This window comes from Mercenaria mercenaria, chromosome 14 (assembly GCF_021730395.1).
Source record: "Mercenaria mercenaria strain notata chromosome 14, MADL_Memer_1, whole genome shotgun sequence".
Classification (NCBI taxonomy): Eukaryota; Metazoa; Mollusca; class Bivalvia; order Venerida; family Veneridae; genus Mercenaria; species Mercenaria mercenaria.
In genome coordinates this window covers 54,031,723-54,052,100 of record NC_069374.1, presented here as the reverse complement: position 1 = coordinate 54,052,100, position 20,378 = coordinate 54,031,723, and the positions used below count along the sequence as shown (strand labels likewise).

General features: G+C 38.7%; 2 protein-coding genes across 3 annotated transcripts; both read right to left on the bottom strand.

Annotated features, from left to right (window-relative positions):
• Positions 1-2,292: 2,292 nt before the first annotated feature.
• On the bottom strand, positions 2,293-8,364 carry LOC128548191 (uncharacterized). The gene is made up of 7 exons (XM_053522635.1): positions 8,296-8,364; positions 7,809-8,136; positions 5,289-5,469; positions 3,901-4,147; positions 3,358-3,638; positions 2,707-2,767; positions 2,293-2,433 (listed from the first exon to the last, which is right to left on the bottom strand). The coding sequence occupies exons 1-7, from the start codon at positions 8,362-8,364 to the stop codon at positions 2,293-2,295; spliced, it is 1,308 nt and encodes a 435-aa protein (XP_053378610.1).
• Positions 8,365-13,105: 4,741 nt separating this feature from the next.
• On the bottom strand, positions 13,106-20,023 carry LOC123528253 (uncharacterized). Of its 2 annotated transcripts, none has more exons than XM_045307983.2 (8): positions 19,948-20,023; positions 17,980-18,047; positions 17,290-17,387; positions 16,684-17,011; positions 14,654-14,834; positions 14,088-14,335; positions 13,652-13,871; positions 13,106-13,320 (listed from the first exon to the last, which is right to left on the bottom strand). In XM_045307983.2, the coding sequence occupies exons 2-8, from the start codon at positions 18,029-18,031 to the stop codon at positions 13,113-13,115; spliced, it is 1,335 nt and encodes a 444-aa protein (XP_045163918.2). In that variant the 5' UTR covers positions 18,032-18,047; positions 19,948-20,023; the 3' UTR covers positions 13,106-13,112. The 2 variants fall into 2 exon arrangements, with proteins under 2 accessions (XP_045163918.2, XP_045163919.2); XM_045307984.2 differs by lacking the exon at positions 19,948-20,023 and adding an exon at positions 18,507-18,707.
• Between the last annotated feature and the right edge of the window lie 355 nt (positions 20,024-20,378).

The window sequence follows — 20,378 nt, the reverse complement described above, 5'->3', positions numbered from 1 at the left end:
CCACTGAGGACCAGACCACTTACTTTTCGCAAGAGATAACAGACTCCTTCCAAGATCAGTCAAGAAAGTCGTGCTTAAATCATGGACTGATAATGATTGGAAGCGAACGTTTGACATAGTCTAGACTGGTGGACTCCCCGTCAAACTGATGAGGAGAGGAGTGGAGTAGGAGGTCACGTGCTGAGGTGGATGCAGTAATATCTCTGCAACAGGACAGCATAGTAAGGTTAGAAGAAGCTAACAGTAAGACGTTCCTGCTGCATCATGGTGTCCATCAAGACTGAGTCTTATCCCCTTCATTCGTCCTGCTTTTCATCAATGGTCTAGTGTCCGAACTACCTTAAGGAGTAAGGTTAAACTCTACGCTGACGACCTGGTGTTATAGTGTAAGGATGAACATGCTACAACAGCCACATACAGGATGCAAGAAGCCATCAACAAGCTTTCAGCTTGGTCTTAGGATTGGCATTTTATGATTAATACAACTCGTCTACCTTGGGGTGACCTTAAGCAAATGGCTAACCTGGAGACGCCACATAAGGCAAGCAGAAGGGAACGTCCGTAGGAAGCTTGTCATGATGTGTAAACTTGCTGGAACGACGTGGGGAGCAAATGAGCACATACTAAATACCGTATATCAGAGAACAGCGAGACCTAATGTAGCATATATTTCATCTGCCTGGTCATCTACTGCCAAAACTAACCAACTGGATCCAGACAAGGTTCAAAACCAAGCATTACTGATCATGACATGTGCTATAAAGCCTACATCAATCTTTCTCATGGAGAAGCTTACATGTATACAGCCGTTACAAGACATGTCTTGTAATCTTTCTTATGGAGAAGCTTACATATATACAGCCGTTACAAGACAGGAGGTATGCAAAGGTCCTGGTTTAAGTAGAGAAGTTCAGCTCTTTCCATCCCATGAAATCCACGTTAGATGGCTACACCAAACATCGGTTCAAGCGTAGCAGCTTCGTTTACAAGGGAATGACACTCGATCGAGAGTTCAAACCTAAGATGACCATACAAACGACTTCCCTAGGTAGTGCTAGGGAATGATCCGAGACTGGCTGTTCCTGATATTGACCGAGGGAATCAAGAGGATGAAGGTATTGTGAAGGGCCTCACACTAGCCATGATCAATGAAGACTATGCCCCGGCAACATGGACTTATGACTAAACAGATCGATCAGCCGCACGCGTCATCAAATATGAGGTGGCAAGAGTTTTCATTGAATATCCATCAGGCAAGAGAGAACACTGCAGCAATTACAAGGCAGAGACTGAAGCATTTATGAAGGCCTCCTCAATGATTGAAAACTTGGCAGAAGAAAGCTCCTCATTCGTCTGTCACAGATGCACATGGAAGCTCTAATCAACAATAAAGCTCCACAGCTGGCCAGAAGAATGCAGAGCCTGAGTATCACCTGCAAAGTAGGATTTCGTGGACGGATAGCTCAGTGGTTTGCACACTGGCCTTCCAATCCTGAGGTTGGGGTTCGATCCCCGGCAGCTACTCGGGGAATTTTCAGAAACGCTTTTCAGTGTTTCCCACTCAACTAGAGGTGTACTGGTCAGGAACCCAGGCAATCCTTGCGTATATCAGTGCTATACACTGGGCACGTTAAAGAACCAGGCTGACTATTCGCAATGAACTAGGCTAAGTTAGCCGGATAAGCCTGTATCTGATTCGTGGGGGCTTTGTCTCACTCTGTCCCTCTGGTCAGATCGCTCTGTGTCTGTACTAGTAGAGGATGAATTATGCGCCCTGCATATGTGGCTGCATTTGAATTATGTAAAGCGCCTTTGAACGTGAAATTGATCATGAAAAGGGCGCTATATAAATCTGGTATAATAATAATAATAATAATAATTTCATAGGAATCCATCCTCTTGTGGACTTTCGGGCAACGAATAGGCATACAAACTGGCAAAGCTCATTCAGAACAACAAGAAAAAAAACTGTGAGCTACAAGGAGAAAGTCACCATCACCAAGGCACTCTCGAGACCAGGAGTAGATGAAGATGCTTGTCATCTCCTTGATCGGTCGGAACAAGTGATGCTGGTCAGGCTTCGCTTAGAGTGCAAAAAGCTCAATGCTCACATGTACAAGAAATACAGTCTGGCAACATCACCAACCTGCCCATGTGGTGAGAAAGATCAGACCTGGGAGCAAGTACACCAAACTGTTTGGAGGCATTGAGGATCTGTGGTGAACAATCAAAATGTAGTTAGAGCGCAAAAAGCTCAGTGTTCACATGTACAAGAAATACAGTCTGGCACCATCACCAACCTGCCCATGTGGTGAGAAAGATCAGACCTGGGAGCATGTACACCAGAAACGCAAAAGGCATGACCAGGCGCAGGCCACGACTTGGCCTATAGATACCTCGGTCCACCAGAAACTGTTTGGAGGCATTGAGGATCTGTAGTGAACAATCAAAATGTACTTAGTATTACACATAATTTAGACTGACTTTAGGCGATATTGCCGATGCTAACACTAAATAGTGGTTAACATAATAATGATGACACACCGGTGGAGATATACTTTATTTTTTACCTATAATGTCAATATTGTCGACAGTGTTGAGTAAGTATCCGGTAAAAGTGCAGTATACTCGGTTATAGACACCAAAAAGATCTACGTTGCAACGTGCGTTTACATAGATAACTTCGCCGGCGTCCAGTTATAGAACTGCAGCGTTGCCGGCGGTGGCAAAATGGCCGGGTGTATGACTGTACAGAGAGTTAACGTATCTGTAAGATAAAAAATCAACAAATAAACATGCATACTGTAAGGGCTTATGTTTCAATGCTTGAATACAAGAAGATGAAAAGTTATTTTACTGCAGATATTGCTGTATCAAAATAACTTCCTTCTGTAGAATAATGTTTCCACGATACAGTCGAAAATTTGCTTGATGTTGATCCCGAGGGGCATCCGTGGCCGAGTAGTTAAGGTCGCTGACTTCAAACACTTGCCCATTACCGATGTGGGTTCGAGCCTCACTCGAGGCGTTGAATTGTTCATGTCAGTAAGCCATCCAGCTGGCTCACGGAAGGTCGGTGGTTCCACCCAGGTGTCCGCACATGATGAAATAATGCACCGAGGGGCTCCTGAAGTCTTCCTCCACAAAGCTGGAAAGTTGGCATATGACTTACCATTGTGTCGGTGCGACGATAAACCCAACAGAAGAAATAACTAAATTAGGTTAATACACAAGTGTGGTAAGCTCATCTGTTTATCAGTTTTAAAACTAATGTAATTTTATTAAAACTATTAATAAAGAGCAACAATTAACAATTAGAAATAAATGTGAGTAAATATTTTGAAATATATAACAAACCTATAGTTATGGAACAGTTCAAGCCATATCTTTCCATTTTGCCTGCCGAGGGCATGGTAGTTGAACTCGTACAGTCCCGATACAGGAACTATAAACTCGCCCGTCTTCTGATCATAAGCATGTTGAAGGTCAATGAATACCCGATCAAATATAACTTTATAATGATCGGCAACTGTTGCATGATGGGAAAGTCCAACAGAGAATGCATTGACTGGTTCTTCTAAAAGATAAATGGGTCGGTAACTTATAGTGAATGCTGTGACAACAAGAATGAAAATCTCCTTAATAGAAGAAATCAGTATTTAATACAGGATTAGGTAGTCCACTAAGAATGAACAAATCTGTTTAACGAGCAGTGCTCAAAGAATAATTTGAAAGTTCAAGTGGAACGCTTGAAACAATGAAAATTTGTTTGAAATAACGTTTAGATCTTTACACTATTTTGTATGTAAACTTGTGGAACCAATCTACAATGATACTTCAAAGAAATACTTTATTGTGATCAGCATCACTGAAAAAGTCAACAAAAGTCTTGTTACTCACGTTCAGATCTAATGTCAGCATCAGTAACTGCTGTGCGCCGGTAAATGTCGAGTACACTTGGTTTGTGGTCCCATACAGACTGTTGTTTGTGTGTGCACGGATACTGATTTGGTCATTCTGTTTTAGGTGTAAGAGCACCGTGTTTCCGGCGTCGGCCCAGTCATGGTCGGTTAGTCCATATATAGAACAAACATACTGGTTGTTATGGTATAGTTCTTGCCAGAGGTCTTTGTTTCGACGGGCTAAACTGTTCAGCAAACATTTCATTACTAAGCATATAACATAATCTTATTTCAGTGATAAACAGTGGCTACAGTTGTACATAGAATCAGTCATCCAGAACCTTGCTAATTTTTATAAGAATCAACTTGCTGTTTTGTTGTTGTTTTTTTTTTTGCTGCAGTTGTATCAAATTGTTAATGTAATTATATTAAACTAGAGCTGACTTTGAGAAAAGCGCATGTCTCCCACAACTGCCTATTCATCTAAATAGCAAGTCAGTCTTTGGGATCATTGAGTCCATTCAACATATGTGTAATAGAGTTCCGCTTAAGCCGGTGCTAAGAGGCGTGAGAGGTGTTGCACATTTTATTACCTCTCATGAACAGACTCATTCGAACTGAGTCTGCTATTATTATTCTTGGTTGCATTCTCTGCTTCCAAAGGATCTTTTTTCTGATGTATTTATATACTGTTTACTCACTATAGATACCGGTATACTTTTGAAGAGTAAAAAGGCTGAATTTGGGTAATTCTGAAGTGCCTGTGGCAATTTGGCCGAGGAATTAAGGTCAAAAACATTTGGCTCAAGTTTAGTAAAGATCCGATGAGAATTGTTCGACTTAGAGCGCGGACAAGAGTAAAAAAAGCCGATTTTCGGTAATTTAAGGCCACAGTTCCGAAGTGCCTAAGCCGATTTGACTAGTTGTCGATCTTGGCCGAGGGCTTATAGTCAAACACATTTTGTTTAAGTTTGGTAAAGATCGGATAGGAATTGTTTGACTTATAGCACAGACAAGAGTCCAATTTTCAGTAATTCAAGTGTCATAATTCCAAAGTGCCTAAGCCGATTTGGCTAGTTATCGAACTTGGCCAAGGACTTATGATCAAACACATTTTGTTCATGTTTGGTGAAGATCGGATGAGAAATGTTCGACATAGAGCGCGGACAAGATTTGAGACACACACATACACACACACACACACACACGCACGCACGCACGCACGCACGCACGCACGCACGCACACACACACACACACACAGAGGGAAAGAGAGAGAGAGAGAAGCACTGTGTGGCGGGAGATATAATTCGCGTTGAAATTGAACGGAATTTGAAGTTGTCTGGACTAACTGTTCTTACATTATACATGTTAGATTCCAATCTTACCTAAAAAAGTGAAAGATATAAAGTCCACTAGACGGCACTGTGTAAACACCGGTACTGACGTTATAAGCTCCATTCACGTCAACTAACACGTTGTTATACAATACAGGTTTTCCTCCGGGAACATCTTGGTGTTGAGTTAAACTGACAGAGAATGCCGATAGGGTGGTCGACGATTCAGCGCCTTCACAACATTTAAAACAAATTATAACTATACATGAAACTAGTTGAGGTTCATACAATGTTTTGTTTGGTTAAAATATTTGATAAAAATACCTTTCAAGACATTCTGCTTATATAAAAACGGCCAGTTACATTCCGAAGCGAAATTAAAGGCAACCATCGTGAACAAACAAGCTCAGTTTGTATTTACCACAGGTCTATTTATATCATCTGAAGAATTTCAAAGTGGTAACATCATAGACAATACACAAAATCCATCAACTCTCGAAATGCACATAATTATTATCTAATGGTGTACCAAATTTATCAAGTCACGAATTTCACATAAGGTAACAGGTCCAGACAACTTCACCCGAGGAATCCTGCCAGAGTTGTCCTGAAAAATCGCATCAGCCCTTACCACCATTCCTATTTACTGGATAGCAGCACCATCCCAGATGACTTGAGGAAAGCATATGTATCAGCAATATACTAAAAGGCAGCAATTGTAAATCTTCTAGCTACAGACCAATGCCCTTGACATATATTTGCTGCAAACTACTAGACTGCCAGTAACAATATCATGTGACACGGAGAAGAAAGTAACATCATATATCCACTCCAACACGGGTTCCGTAAAGGCAGGTCCTGTGACACTCACTTGAGTTCACAGATGAAATTACCACCAACATGGAGAGCGACCAATGGTAAAGTCCACCATAGTCTCCTTCAAAAGATGGACTACTAGTACTACATGTTTGTGGAAGAACCCAACGTTCGAACAAGTTTTCCTGAATGGAAGGAGTCCAAAGTGTAGTACTGGATCGCATATCAGACACTGTAGATGTAGACTATGGCGTATGGCGTTCCCCTTGGACTGTCCCTGTTCCTTTTCCGAGAGGGGGGTTCGTTTTGAGGAGGCTGCGCTTTAATGCGTGGCATTCCCTGTTTGATATTTTTCTTTGTTTTTCTAAGCTCACCCATCCGTCTTTTCGCCTTGACACCATTCTTATACATTGCCACTGCTTGTGACATCTACTGCATCAGCTCCCAAACTGGCTTTATGGGAGGACAAGTGGAAGATGGAATTTAGCCCTAACAAGCGTCAGATGATCTCCATATTAAGTAAACGTAAGACCGTCAAACATCACTACAAACTAAATAACCATATCTTTTAACATGTAAATTCTGATAAATATGTTGAGTGTCCCATCAATGAAAAACTCGACTGCAGTGAACACATCAAGAACGTCTGCAGTTAAGCTTATAGAAACTTCGTTTGGCGTAACCTCACATCAATTAAAGAACTTGTATATAATTCACTTGTCTGCCTGTTATACGAGATTGCTAGAACAGTAAGGGCCCCATAGTAGAAAGGCATTACAAACAGACTAGAAATGTTTCAACCTCAAGGAGCCCGCTGCGTGAAGAACAAGTATGACAACAGACCCAGCGTCACAGATGTTTTTCCGATCACCAGTGGAATTCACTACAAAAGAGATGCAAAGAGTCCCGCTTAACTATGTTCTACAAAATCATCAAATAACAACGTCGATATTAAAACCGAAAACCGGATTCACAATAATATAGGAAATCAAATCCACTTCTAGATAATCGTTCTTAACACATCCCATTCTGCAGAACCCCCTACTGCAAGCAGTTACTCTTCCCATGTACAAACCTAGATTGGAACCACACCTGTAGAAAGAATGTCATTCCGATCAGTTCAAAGCCTTCAAGACTCAGCGAGCAAAGCAGTTTTCCAACTTCCTTCTTTGATTGTATCTTACTCTCACCTTTTAACTCGTTTTTCTCTCAGATGCGCACCCTGACAATAGTAGTTAAAGCTGGCCAATATATGCAAGAAGTAGAAAAAGAATACAATTTAACGAGCTGAGTTTGTTCCGATGACATTTTCATAACAAGTCATTTCAAACCGAAGTTTTGTAATTATGTAAATCGAAGAATGAAAGCGACAGTGTAATGCGCTCATTTATCTGCATAACCCTGTTAAATTTTAAAAAATGGACTGGTCTGTCATTCAGTTTGAACAGTACCATCTATTATTCGGAGATATGTCAAAATCTACTGACTGATTAGCGATCATTACAGACACTGGCCGCAAAGGCAGCATCAGTTGCCGCCAGCAGGCTTAAGGTGTAACATACTCGTAATACTTATATGCACATAAACGGTATCGCCTATCAGAATGATTTAGAAGGTACGAGTATGCGAAAGGCGAAAAAAGCTGATCAAAGTTTCCTGAATACGTTTGACGACTTCAATCTATTTCTTAATGCTGGTCAAGCGGACTGTGGCCATAAAAACCTTAATGAAGAAATCCGATACAAAGCTATTTACCTAATTCCAGCGATCCAAGCTGAATGCCAATGAATGTTGTGTATATTTGATTCGGTGTGCCAAATATATTCACGGCATACTGGCTTCTTGACATGACTTCTACGACATCTCCACTCTTAAGCGACAGTATCACAGCATTGCCAGCCGCCGCATAGTCCCCAGGGGTGTGGCCCCAAAGAGATGCTACGAGTTTGCTATTTACATATAACTCCAGAAACAGATTGGAATTACTCTTTGTGAGAGAGTATACTTGAAATTTGTACATCCCATCTTCTGTGCATGTAAATACACCCGAGTTCAAGTTAGCCTGTCGATGGTTAGTGATCACCTACAAAGGGGAATAAAAGATGAGAACAGTGAAATACGTTTAACAGGAGTAATCAATTGAAATGTGAAATATACTAATAAATGTTTTCAGTACCATAGAGAACTGATGACAAGTAGACTCTTTATTGTTATGAATAATAACATTTTCATATAGTCTTACCACTAACTGTTTTATTTTGAGTTTATTTTCATCGTATGAGATTCTTCGGTTATCGCGTTTCAATATCATTATTTAACATTTACGAGATAATCAAACGAAAGTAATTCAATGTAAAATATTCACCACAGTAAATGGTATCTTAGTATCATTAGCAACATTCTGGATGTCAACATGAGAATCCTGTCCGAGGGAAAACGCAATAGGATCAAACTGGCCCTGCACTGGGAACTATTATGATACATGTAAAGTACGATATCATACATATATATAACAAATGCAAGATGGTATATGTTAGATTTATTTTTGTATTTATCATATAATCGGACTTTGCAAAATGGTATTTAGAAGTCTAATCCGTCGCGATATCCGATCAATACTACAATTAAATGCTACTGTACTCCTACCAGATTTGTAGGGCCTCCGTGGCTGAGTGGTAAAGGTCGACGACTTAGCATCATTTGTGCTTCATTGTTCATGTAAGGAAGCCATCCGGAATGTTGGGAGAGTTGCCATATTCTTGATATATAGGGATTTTAAAATGGCGTAGAGTTCAGTATACTATAGCAGGAATACAAATGTAATCAAAGGAAAGTATGGGTTGTCTGTTATTGCATGATACAGAATTCAGTTTTAGCCGGTTCTAGAGGTTTATTAGGTGCTACAGGGATATTTTCATATAACATCTGATAAACAGACTGAATAAACCCGTGTCTACTTTCATTAAGATACCTTCTATAATGTCAAAAGATCTTCTTAAAGATTTTTTTAGTCCCAGCCGGTGTGTAGAAGTTCAGTTGGTCTTGTATCAGTCAAAATGGCAATATACCTTTAATTGGTCATTTTTGTACAGCCGTTTGGTCACTACATAAATATTTCTACATTATTTGTTGGGTTTAACGTCGCACCGACACAATTATATGTCATATGGTGACGGTTTCCAGACGTTCCCATGTATCGGCTATATACCGTTTACAATACCTTCCACTAGTAGGTTAAGTTGGACTGTTTCCAAGACCGTCTTTCAATCCCTCCTCTCGTCATGGATTGTTGGATGTTGTGTGTGAGTGTTTGCCCAATTCTTGAGTCCAATCGGTCTTCCGGCAAAAGACTTGTTTCAATGTTACATCGTTGCTATACGCCGGACACGTTACAGAACCAGACTGTCCATCCGCATAAAGCTAGGTTAAGTTAGCCGGTCAGGCCTGTTTCTAAAAGGATCTCTCTCTCTCTCTCTCTCTCCCTCTCCCTCTCTCTCCTCTGTGTGTGTGTGTGTGTGTGTGTGTGTGTGTGTGTGTGTGTGTGTGTGTGTCTCAATCTGTCCCTCTGGTCAAATCGAAGTTCCTTCCGTTGCAAACACGACTTTAGTTTCGTCAATGCTTCACTTCCAATAATCATATTTATTGATTAGTACGAAACTCGTAAACCGAAAATGACGTTGACAAGAATAATTCGTCCATTTCAAAGGTGTTTGATCACCATACTCTTTATATCCAGATGGGATAACATAACAACGATATATTCTTCTAAAGATGGAAACTATTGAATTGTTACTAAGTTCTTACTTAAGGTAGTTCTGCACGTTTGGATCGATTTTTTTTCTACAAAATAGAATTTGATTAAACTCTGATTTTTCAAAATTTCAGAATATACATAGGAAATTCAGCAAATAAAAGGATAGGGTCGTTTGCTTGGTTTTTTGCTAGACTGATTTAAAAAATATGGATCTCATGTTATATTTCATAATGGGAGTCTATGGGAAAATCACAACTTTCATAACTTTTTCGCGAATAGAATATTTTCTACAATGTAGATTTTGATGAAACGTCTCACAGTTGTGAATAAAGACATGGCCTATAATTTGATGAAATAAAATGTATAGGTCCGTATGCTTATTTTTAATACATTTGACCATGATTAAAGTGAACCGGACATTTCATGCTAATTTTAAGACATTATTTTGAATTATTTAACGTGTCATATGTTTTAATACTATATTTTGACTTTAGAAATATAGCAACAGTGCCAATGTAATAAATTTACTCACAGCTTGCAATTAATTCATAAAATGATTTTCATTTCCGTACGCCGAATCCAGGCTTTATTCTACGTTTTCTGGACAAACGACGTTACGCCATCACTTCCGGTTTATCAAACGTGCAGAACTACCTTAAGTCCCACATCTTTATTTTAATTCTTGCTTAAAATGCACTTTTTCACTGGATCTTGGCAGGAATTAGCGCGAAAAAAATCCTGTATAAACACGTCAATTTACGTGTTGTTAATACACTCAACAAAATTACTAATCGGTCAGTTTATATTGTATCACTATTTTGTTAATAATGCATGTATTCACACAAACTTTCACATACCGACATTTGAATAAGTACTGCAGCTAATAACACATGTATTGATTTATTTTTGGCCGACACCTGACCAAAGTAACCGCATTAGGCGTTTTGACCAATATAGCATATTTTGCACGTGTAGGAACAATGCAACAATATTCACGTGTTAATGAACACTTTTGGCATAACTGACGAAAGTCCTACTTGAAAACCACATATCATCAATGTAAAACTGACGCAAAAGCAACGCGCTCGGGCTGACGGAATTTTACAACAAAATTCAAAATCGGTCACTTCAATGAATTCTACTTGGGTTAAATTTCGCCAATAGAGCGCGGATGGTGGATAACCAACGATTGAAGGTTCTTGTAAACGGAAATAGGATTAAAAAATGGGGAAAAAAACATCAAAGTAACAACTACAAGCAAATGACATCAAAACATAATGGCTAAAAGGTAAGATTTTCACCATTCTTGCCACTTATTTAATATAAGATAATAGGTAAGGGGAGCACCACAAACACAGCCTCAGAGCCATGCATATGCAAAGTATGCCCACAACAAAAAGAAGCTGTAACGGAAAAATGTAGATGGGTTGCTTCAAAAATCAAACAGATACATTTTAATATTGTGCAAATTATATAACAAATGTGTGTGTGTGTGGGGGGGGGGGGGGGGGGGGGAAGGGGGGGTTGAAGGGAAAGTGGAACAAGGATGAATATTGATAAAGGATAAAGGAATGCTACGTTTCTTAATAACAGTTACCCTACAACGTAAACAACAGCAGCGCAGACACGTACAAAAGACAAACACACGCACACACGCGCGCACACACATACAAACACACGCGCACACGCACACACACAACAAGCAGGAAAAAACAACAGTCGGGCACCGCCTTAGCACGGCCGGTGGCCAAAATTATCGTGCGCACGATAGCTAACTCATAGTAAAAGGAGAGGAGGTGCAAATGTAATGGAACGCAAGAGACTTTAAGTATTGTTTTAGAGAAAATGAGATAAAAGAAGAGCTCATCTGTCAACATTATAAGCTCTCAGATACACGTCATTTTACATGAAATGCATTCGGAGGAAGACACTCCCATTTTTGTCTTCGGGAAACCCACTCCCATAATCGACTCTATACGCCATTTCATGACTCATATTCACCCACCTCTACAAAATTCTGGCTACGCATATCAAAGCAAACATCCATGTTTCATCCATAGATGCTTCCTTATATACAGAAACAAATGACAAAATGGAAATACCTCCTGATATAGCATATGATTCCATGCATATGGGGCTACATTCGGATAAGCACCTGCCCGCGTTCTTACACAATTTATACCTTTTCCCGTATAAACGTCTCAATGAGCTTTAGCGTATGAATACGAATCTCGTAGGAGTTAATGACACTCGGCAATTTCCGTATGATTACGTATAACCGGCATTCTTCGGACTCGACGCGTATAGGGCTGCCAATTCCGCCAGGTGTCGTAACTTCCACTTCAAGCTCGCATGTTGTGAAGATGTTCAAAGAGATTATTGGTTCACTTTTTCATGAAATATTTAGAATATATATTAAACGAGACATAGTTATTTACGATCACCCATCTTCATCTCACATGCTCAGTTTTGATGTGCCCGCCCGCTTAGCTCAGTAGGTAGAGCGTTGGTCAATGGATCTCGGGATCGTGAGTTCGATCCCCGGGCGGGGCATATGTTCTCCGTGACGATTTGATAAACGACATTGTGTCTAAAATCATTTGTCCTCCACCTCTGATTCATTCATGTGAGGAAGTTGGCAGTTACTTGCGGAGAACAGGTTTGTATTGGTACAGAATCCAAGAAAACTGGTTAGGTTAACTGCCCGCCGTTACATGGCTGAAATACTGTTGAAAAAAACCCAAAACAAACAAACAAACAGTTTTGATATAGGATTAAGTCGTCATTATACAGTGTCGGTTGTTGAATGATCAAACAATTTAGCACATGAACCCAGTGTAGGTGAACACGGCTTGTATGTATATAATTCATGTACATTAAACGTTGACATTCTGTCCAATGTATCTGGTGGTTGTTTAATATTGTGAATCACTCGGACTTGTTGGTTTATTTCAAATTGTTTTGTGTCGTATAACAATAATATCAAAGAAATCGTCCTGTTTACATCTATGCCTATACATTTGTATAAAACAGTTTTGAATCAACTGAAGTCGTTTAGATGGTATTGGCAGCCCCGTTAGCTCTGTAACATTCAAAAGTATCTCGGCATGACATAAGCACTAAAAGCTAGAAATTCATCTCGGAATAATTTCGAAAATTTTGTAACATGTGTAAACAGTATTTTTAAATGACAGGATAATCAAAATGTACTTACTAGTAGTATTTTTTTACATAATTTAGGCAGACGAACACAAGATAGTGACGTGGTTAAAATAATAATGATAACACACTGGTGGAGATGCACTTTATTTTTTACCAATAATTTCAATATTGTCGACAGCGTTAAGTAAGTATCCGGTAAAAGTGCAGTATATTCGGTTAAAGACACCAAAAAGATCTACGTTGCCACGTGCGTTTACATAGATAACGTCGCCGGCGTCTAATTCTAGAACTGCAGCGTTGCCGCCGGTGGCAAAGTGACCGGGTGTATGACTGTACAGAGAGTTAACATATCTGCAAGATAAAAATAATCAACAAATATATCATAAGAACCATTATACCGTAAGGTTCTATGTTTCCATGCTTGAACAGAGAAAGATGAAAAAATATCTTATCGAATATATCGCTGTAAATTAATACCTTCTGGAGAAAAAACGTTTACACGATACAGTCGAAGGTTTGATCAGTTTAATTTCTTAACAAGTGAAATTTGCTTTATGCTGATACACTGGTGTGGTAAGCACATCTGTTGATCAGTTTTAAAACTAATGTAATTTTATTAAAACTCTGAATAAAAAGTAACATTTAACAACCAATAATAAATAACTAAATAATTGAGTCAAACCTATAGTTATGAAACAGTTCAAGCCATATCGTTCCATTTCGCTTGCCGAGGGCATGGTAGCTGAACTCGTACAATCCCGACACAGGAACAATAAACTCGCCCGTCTTCTGATCATAAGCATGTTGAAGATCAATAAATACCCGGTCAAATATAACTTTATAATGATCGGCAACTGTTGCATGATGGGATAGTCCGACAGAGAATGCAATGACTGGTTCTTCTGAAAACAAGTCTGTCGGTAAATAGAAATTTGTAAATATATTCTATGATTAAATTTAACAATTTAAATTCATAATTCAAACTATACCAAACATCAAGTGTTTGTGGCAATATGTAATATTCCTGTAAAACGTTACGACCATTAATAGCTTCTGCCATACTTTAATTTTGTGATCACCATGCTTCTGAAAAAGTTAACAAAAGACTTAATACTCACGACCAGATCTCATGTCAGCATCTGTGACTAACTGTGCTCCAGTAAAAGTCGAGTAAATTTGGTTTGTGGCCCCATACAGACTATGATTTTGGTGTGCACGGATACTGATTTGATCCTTCCGCTTTAGGTGTAACAGCACCGTGTTTCCGGCTCCGGCGGAGTCCTGGTCAGTTCGTTCATATATTGAACAAACATACTGGTTGTTGTGGTATAGCTCTTGCCAGACATCTTTGTTTCGGAGGGCTAAACTGTTCAGCAGTGATTAAAGGCAAATTAATTATATGTAAGAAAGGCCCTTTCATTGCTAAGCATATAACATCACGTCATTTCAGTGATTAACATGTACAAATTACAATTAGATTACAATTGTACTAGAATCAGTCAATCAAGAACCTTGCTGATAAATATTTAGTGAGCTATGCTATTGTACAAGTTTCAACTTATTTTTTGATGCAGTTGCTGTATCAAAACTATTAACGTAATAATATTAAACTCGCGTTGGAATCAAATGGAATTTGAAGCTGTTTGTACTAACTATTGCTAAATATATATTTTAAGATTCTTACCTGAAAAAGTGAAAGATGTAAAGTCCACTAGACGGCACTGTGTAAACACCGGTAGTGACGTTATAAGCTCCATTCACGTCCACTAACACGTTGTTATACAATACAGGTTTTCCTCCGGGAACATCTTGCTGTTGGGTTAAACTGACAGAGAATGCCGATAGGGTTGTCGAAAATTCAGCGCCTTTGTAACATTTAAAAAAAATACACACATACATTCAATTGGTTGAAATTCCTACTGAAATACATGCAATGTTTTGTTTGGTTCATAATATTTCACAAAAATACCTTTCAAGACATTTTGTTTACACAAAAACGTCCAGTTACATCGAGAAGCAAAATCAAAGGCAAACATTTTGAACAAACAAAATCAGTCCGTATTCACCAAAGGTCTATTTATATCATCTGAAGAATTTCAAATCAGTAACATCACAGACAACACAAAATAGCCGTCAACTTCCGAAATCCACATTTCATCTAACGGTGTAGAAAAATTACTAAAATCATGAAATTTACACAAGGCAGCAGGTCCAACTTCACCCCAAGAATCCTGCAAGAGTTGTCCCAAAACATCGCATTAGCTATATCCAGTATTCCTATTCACTGGATGTCAGCACCATCCCTGATGACTTGAGGAAAGCTTACGTATCAGCGATATACAAGAAAGGTAGCAGGTGTGATCCTATATCTACAGGCCAATCCTCTTGACATGTATTGGATCTAGTGTGTATTTGCTGCAGACTACTAGAACATACAGTCACTAGCAATATCATGCGACACGGAGAAGAACACACCATCCTATATCCACTCCAACACGGGTTCTGTAAAGGCAGGTCCTGCGAAACTCATTTTTTTCAGTTCACAGACGAAATTACCACCAACATGGACAGACACCATCAAACAGACGTCCTTGTTATGGCCTTTTCAAAGGCTTTTGATTAAGTCCACCATAGTCTCCTACTACACAAGCTGGACTACTAGCACTACGGGGATACTCGATGGCATAACATCAGACAATGTAGATGTGGACTCGGCGTTGGCGTTCCTTAAGGATCAATGCTCGGATCGTATCTGTTCCTTTCTACACCAATGACACCCTGAGAGGCGAGAACTCAAACATCCGTCTTTTCGCTGATGACACCATTACATACCTCGCCGCCATTGCTGATGACATGGACGACTGCATCAGCCTCCAAGGGAGGACAAGTGTATGCTAGCAAGTATCAGGTAATGTCTATATCAAGGATACGTAAGACCATCAAATATCCCTACGAAGTTGATAACCATATTCTTGAACATGTACATTCTACTAAATATCTGGGGCGTACCATCATTGAAAAATTGGAGTGAACACATCAACAGCATCTGCAGTTAAACTAACTGAAACAATGGCTTTGTTCGCCGTAACCTCAACATTGCCTCAAAATCAATAAAAGAACATGTACATAAACCACTTGTCTGCCCATTAAGAGCATGCAAGGAGAGTAAGGGATTAATATAAGAAAGGACACATCAACAACTTGGAGATGGTCCAACGCCGACGAGCCCGCTACGTGAAGAACATGTACCACACCAGATCAAGCGTCAGAGATATGTTGTCCGATCTAAAGTGGAATTCACTACAAGAGAGACACACGGAAGCCTGCTTAACTATGTTCTACACGTCGAATTAAATACTGAAAACCGGATTCACAAGAACAATCATAAATTAGATCCACTTCTGGATATGCATTTCTACCACACGACATTCTAAAGAACACTCTACCGCCAGTAGTCATTCTTTCCACGCACCACCTGCCTGCAGAAATAATGTCAGCTCGGTCAGTAGGAGCCTTCAAGATGCTCAACTAGCTTCTGAATCGCCTTCCAGAATGATTCAAAAGGTAATGAGTAAATTTTTCAAACATGCAAAACGAGAAACAATATTTTTAAAAGCATAAGTTTGACGAATTATCCACAAAACACTTCAGTTCATTTCTTAATGCTGGCCAAGCGCACCGTATCATTTAGTGCTGTCCAGCAAAGATATTTACCTAATTCCAGAGACCCAAGCTGAACGCCAGTGAATGTTGTGTATATTTGATCCGGCGTACCAAATATATTCGAGGCATACTGGCTTCTTGACATGACTTTTACGGCATCTCCACTCTTAAGCGGCAGTATCACAGCATTGCCAGCCGCCGCATAGTCCCCAGGGGTGTGACCCTGAAGAGATGCTACGAGTTTGCTATTTACATATAACTCCAGAAACAGATTGGTATTACTCCATGTGAGAGAGTATACTTGAAATTTGTACATCCCCTCTTCTGTGCATGTAAATACACCCGAGTTCAAGTTAGCCTGTCGGTGGTTAGTGATCACCTACAAAGGGGAAAAGAGATGAGAAGCGGAGCTTGTAACATTGTAACCGATACGACTTACAGAGAAATCAGTTTAAATGGGAAATATGTAGTAATTGTTTCAGTACCATACAGAACTCCCGTTAGTGTAATGAATAATATGTTTATATAATTTTACCACTAACTGTTTTATTTTGAGTTTGTTTTCATCGCCCGATGCTGTGGTTATTGCGTTTGTAATATCAATATTTAATATGTAAGAGTTAATTATACGAAAGTAATTCAATGTAAAATACTCACCACAGTAAATGGTATCTTGGTATCATTTGCACCATTCTGGATGTCAACATTTGAATCCTGTCCGAGGGTAAACGCAATAGGATCAAACTGGCCCTGCACTGGGAAATGCGATGATATCATTTCCGATAAATTATGACAACATACATAACAATATAAAATTGCAAGATTTTATACGACAAAATATTTTATATGTATTTTTATATTTATCATATCATCGGACTTTGTAAAGTGATTTTTAGAAGTCTTAACTCCGTCGCAATATCCGATTCAGAGTGCTTCTTCAAGATCAATAGGACCTCCTTGGCCGAGTGATTAAGGTCACTGACTGCGAATCACTTGTCCCGCACCGATTTAGGCTCGAAAACTTATTGTTCATGTAAAGATGCCATCCAACTGGCTTGCAGAAAGTCCATGATTCTAGGCAGGTACTCGCCATGCCTGAAACATTCTTTGCAGGGGGCACTTGGGGTCTTCCTCTACCATGGAAAGCTGGAAAAGTCACCTAAATTGTGTCCACTTCCTAAATAAAACCTGTATGTTATTCCGACCACTGGTCACTACAGACTGTTTTGTTGAAGATTTGTAGATATGTGAACAAGTTGTGTGCTCTAAAAGTCCAATCTTATTGATCGCACAAATTAAAGACCTAATAAGAGATGAATTTACTCTGACAAAAGTGTATATAGTTACCTTTTATTATAAAAATCAGGAACCCCGTAAAGATTAGTTTTACATCCATCATTCTGCTATACCGTTAACTAAAATAACGAAATGCACGTTAAATAATGTCTTTGACGGTTGTAGCATAGTAGTTCTTTAAGCACTTCTCGAAATACTAGAAGTGTTTTTTTTATTGTTTTTTGATTTGAAGATTGAATACTGCTTAAGCCGGTGCTAGGGGGCGTGGGCACTGTTGCATTTTCCATTACTGCTAATGAACAGACTCAATCAAACCGAGTCTGCAATTTTCACTGTTTGCCTTGTTCTCGGTGCTTCCGAGTTATCTACTTTCCAAATTTTAATCAAAGCATAAGTCAAATAGTCATATACTTGAAACAGTGACTTTATGGAATAGTTCGGACAAACCACATTTTTAACCATTATTAGTAAGTGTTTTGAAATTTTAACCACTGTTCCAACGTGCCCTGTTTTTCGACTAGCCCTGGTCTCCCCTACTCAAAAGCCATGTGTTCAGCAGTTTGAAAGTCTAAACATACCACCGTAATTAGTAAGATCGTTGTATATGCTGTGTTCATTACAAGCTATATCCAGTTAAAAGTCAAATCATCAGGTAGGACAACCACAATGTTTAACGGCTTCGGTCGTCTAGATGCAGTTCATTCTGTGTCAGTCAGGCATTGTATTACTTCATAAAACAAAAAAACAACAAGAGTTTAATACAAAATAATGCAACCAAAATAATAACATGATAAATACCTATTTTATCGTTGTAGGATTGACTTTCTGTGCCGAAACAAGATTTGGTTTGCAGATTTATGTTCGTGTCATTAAAGACTTGATCTTATCTCTGTTTTCCTTTTAGCAAATGTCGATAGTTCATCACCCTTGCAGAAATACTATAAATTGCCACGAATACTTAGTCCTAGGTATATTTTAGATTTTAATAATGCAATGTATATGAATTTGCATTGTTAAGTGCAATATAAAAGCAGTGTTGCAGTACCGTACATTTATTTAGCCATCATATTTAATTCTCCACTTTGCTGATATATATGTATGATTAGAAAAGCGTGGAAAATCTCTCATAAGTAAAGTTTAGTTTTACATTTTAGTTATCAAACTTATATACATAAAATTTGCATTTTTAATCAGGTTTGCTTGCAACCTGTCCAGTGTAGCCAGACTTTGGAGTCGGACTACAATTTTGTTCTAAAAATAGAAAAACTTGTCATGCGCCAAACAACGCAAAATAGTTCTGCGACAGTGTTTCATTACACAGGAAATCAAAATGAAACAAACAATACGTTGAATCATATATTGTGGTTACAATTGCATCATTTCAAGTAGTTATGGTTATAAATATTAATAATTACTGCGCCGTCTATAGTACTCCGGACAGTTAATAGAAAAACACTTAAAACCCGATCGATAAGCTGACTGGCTCTGTACTCTGTTAGAGCGCCTGTCTAAGTAAAAATGCAATTTCCAAACGTGCGGTCGTGAGTTCGAATCCCAATACTTCCTTTTTTACTTTTCTTTTTTTTTTTTTTTTTCATTTTCTTTAACTTTTTTTTTTTTTTTTTTTTTAATAATTCAATGAAGTTATTACACAATATCTGACCACGGACTGAGTAAAATTTCGGTGTCTGTAATCTATTCTTTCCTATTTCTAGCCATAGTTAAAGAAGTGTTTCTATATAAACTGTTTATATGTTATATATATGACATATTTATATAACATAATTATAGTATATTTATATTTTTTCTTTCGCCTTTCGCCTTTTTGTGGCAGTTATCATCAACTCCTGTTCACATCTGAAAAAACCCTATTCCTTCTTGCAGCCCTATCAGTTTTATATTTACTTTTAACTAATTTGATTCATTTGCAAAACTGTAGCATCTATTTCATTTTCAAAAAGCATCGTGCGTATTTGGACATGTGAGCGTAGATAAAAGAAATATTTTTTTCTGACTTACTTTAAGTATGAATGTAAACGTATTCCTATCATACACTATAACATTACCATTCGCATTTGAAGTCTTTCCTCTAAACATCTTTCAAAACATCTGGACGTAATGAACTTACCAGACTATCACTTTGACCTTGCAGATAATGTTCTACAATTACCTGCTGAACTCAAAGTTCTCCATAAACAGTTTTCAAAGAGCTTACAATCTTCTAAGTTCTTCTGCCGAATAAGCCGCAAACATTGGTCTTACTGCGAATATCCTGCGAACTAGTATCAAATCTATCGAAGCATGTTTGCGTTTGCTAGTGGCGAATATTCCGCGATTACTTCCCGCGAATGGATATATTCGCGACATGTTCACATCTTTTTGACCACTTCGTGAGCGAATATTAATTCTGCTGCAAAAGAAAGCGACAGTGTTTTCTTTATGTTTGCCAG

What these genes read in the sequence shown, in the direction of transcription:
- LOC128548191 (XM_053522635.1), bottom strand. Translation starts at nt 8,364, where the DNA reads ATGATATTGAAACGCGATAACCGAAGAATCTCATACGATGAAAATAAA. An exon ending in TCAAAATAAAACAGTTAGTG is followed by an intron (nt 8,137 to 8,295) that starts GTAAGACTATAT and finishes TCCCCTTTGTAG; the next exon opens with GTGATCACTAACCATCGACA. An exon ending in GAACTGTTCCATAACTATAG is followed by an intron (nt 2,768 to 3,357) that starts GTTTGTTATATA and finishes TTTATCTTACAG; the next exon opens with ATACGTTAACTCTCTGTACA.
- LOC123528253 (XM_045307983.2), bottom strand. Translation starts at nt 18,031, where the DNA reads ATGATGGATGTAAAACTAATCTTTACGGGGTTCCTGATTTTTATAATA. An exon ending in CCAAGATACCATTTACTGTG is followed by an intron (nt 17,012 to 17,289) that starts GTGAGTATTTTA and finishes TCCCCTTTGTAG; the next exon opens with GTGATCACTAACCACCGACA. An exon ending in GAACTGTTTCATAACTATAG is followed by an intron (nt 13,321 to 13,651) that starts GTTTGACTCAAT and finishes TTTATCTTGCAG; the next exon opens with ATATGTTAACTCTCTGTACA.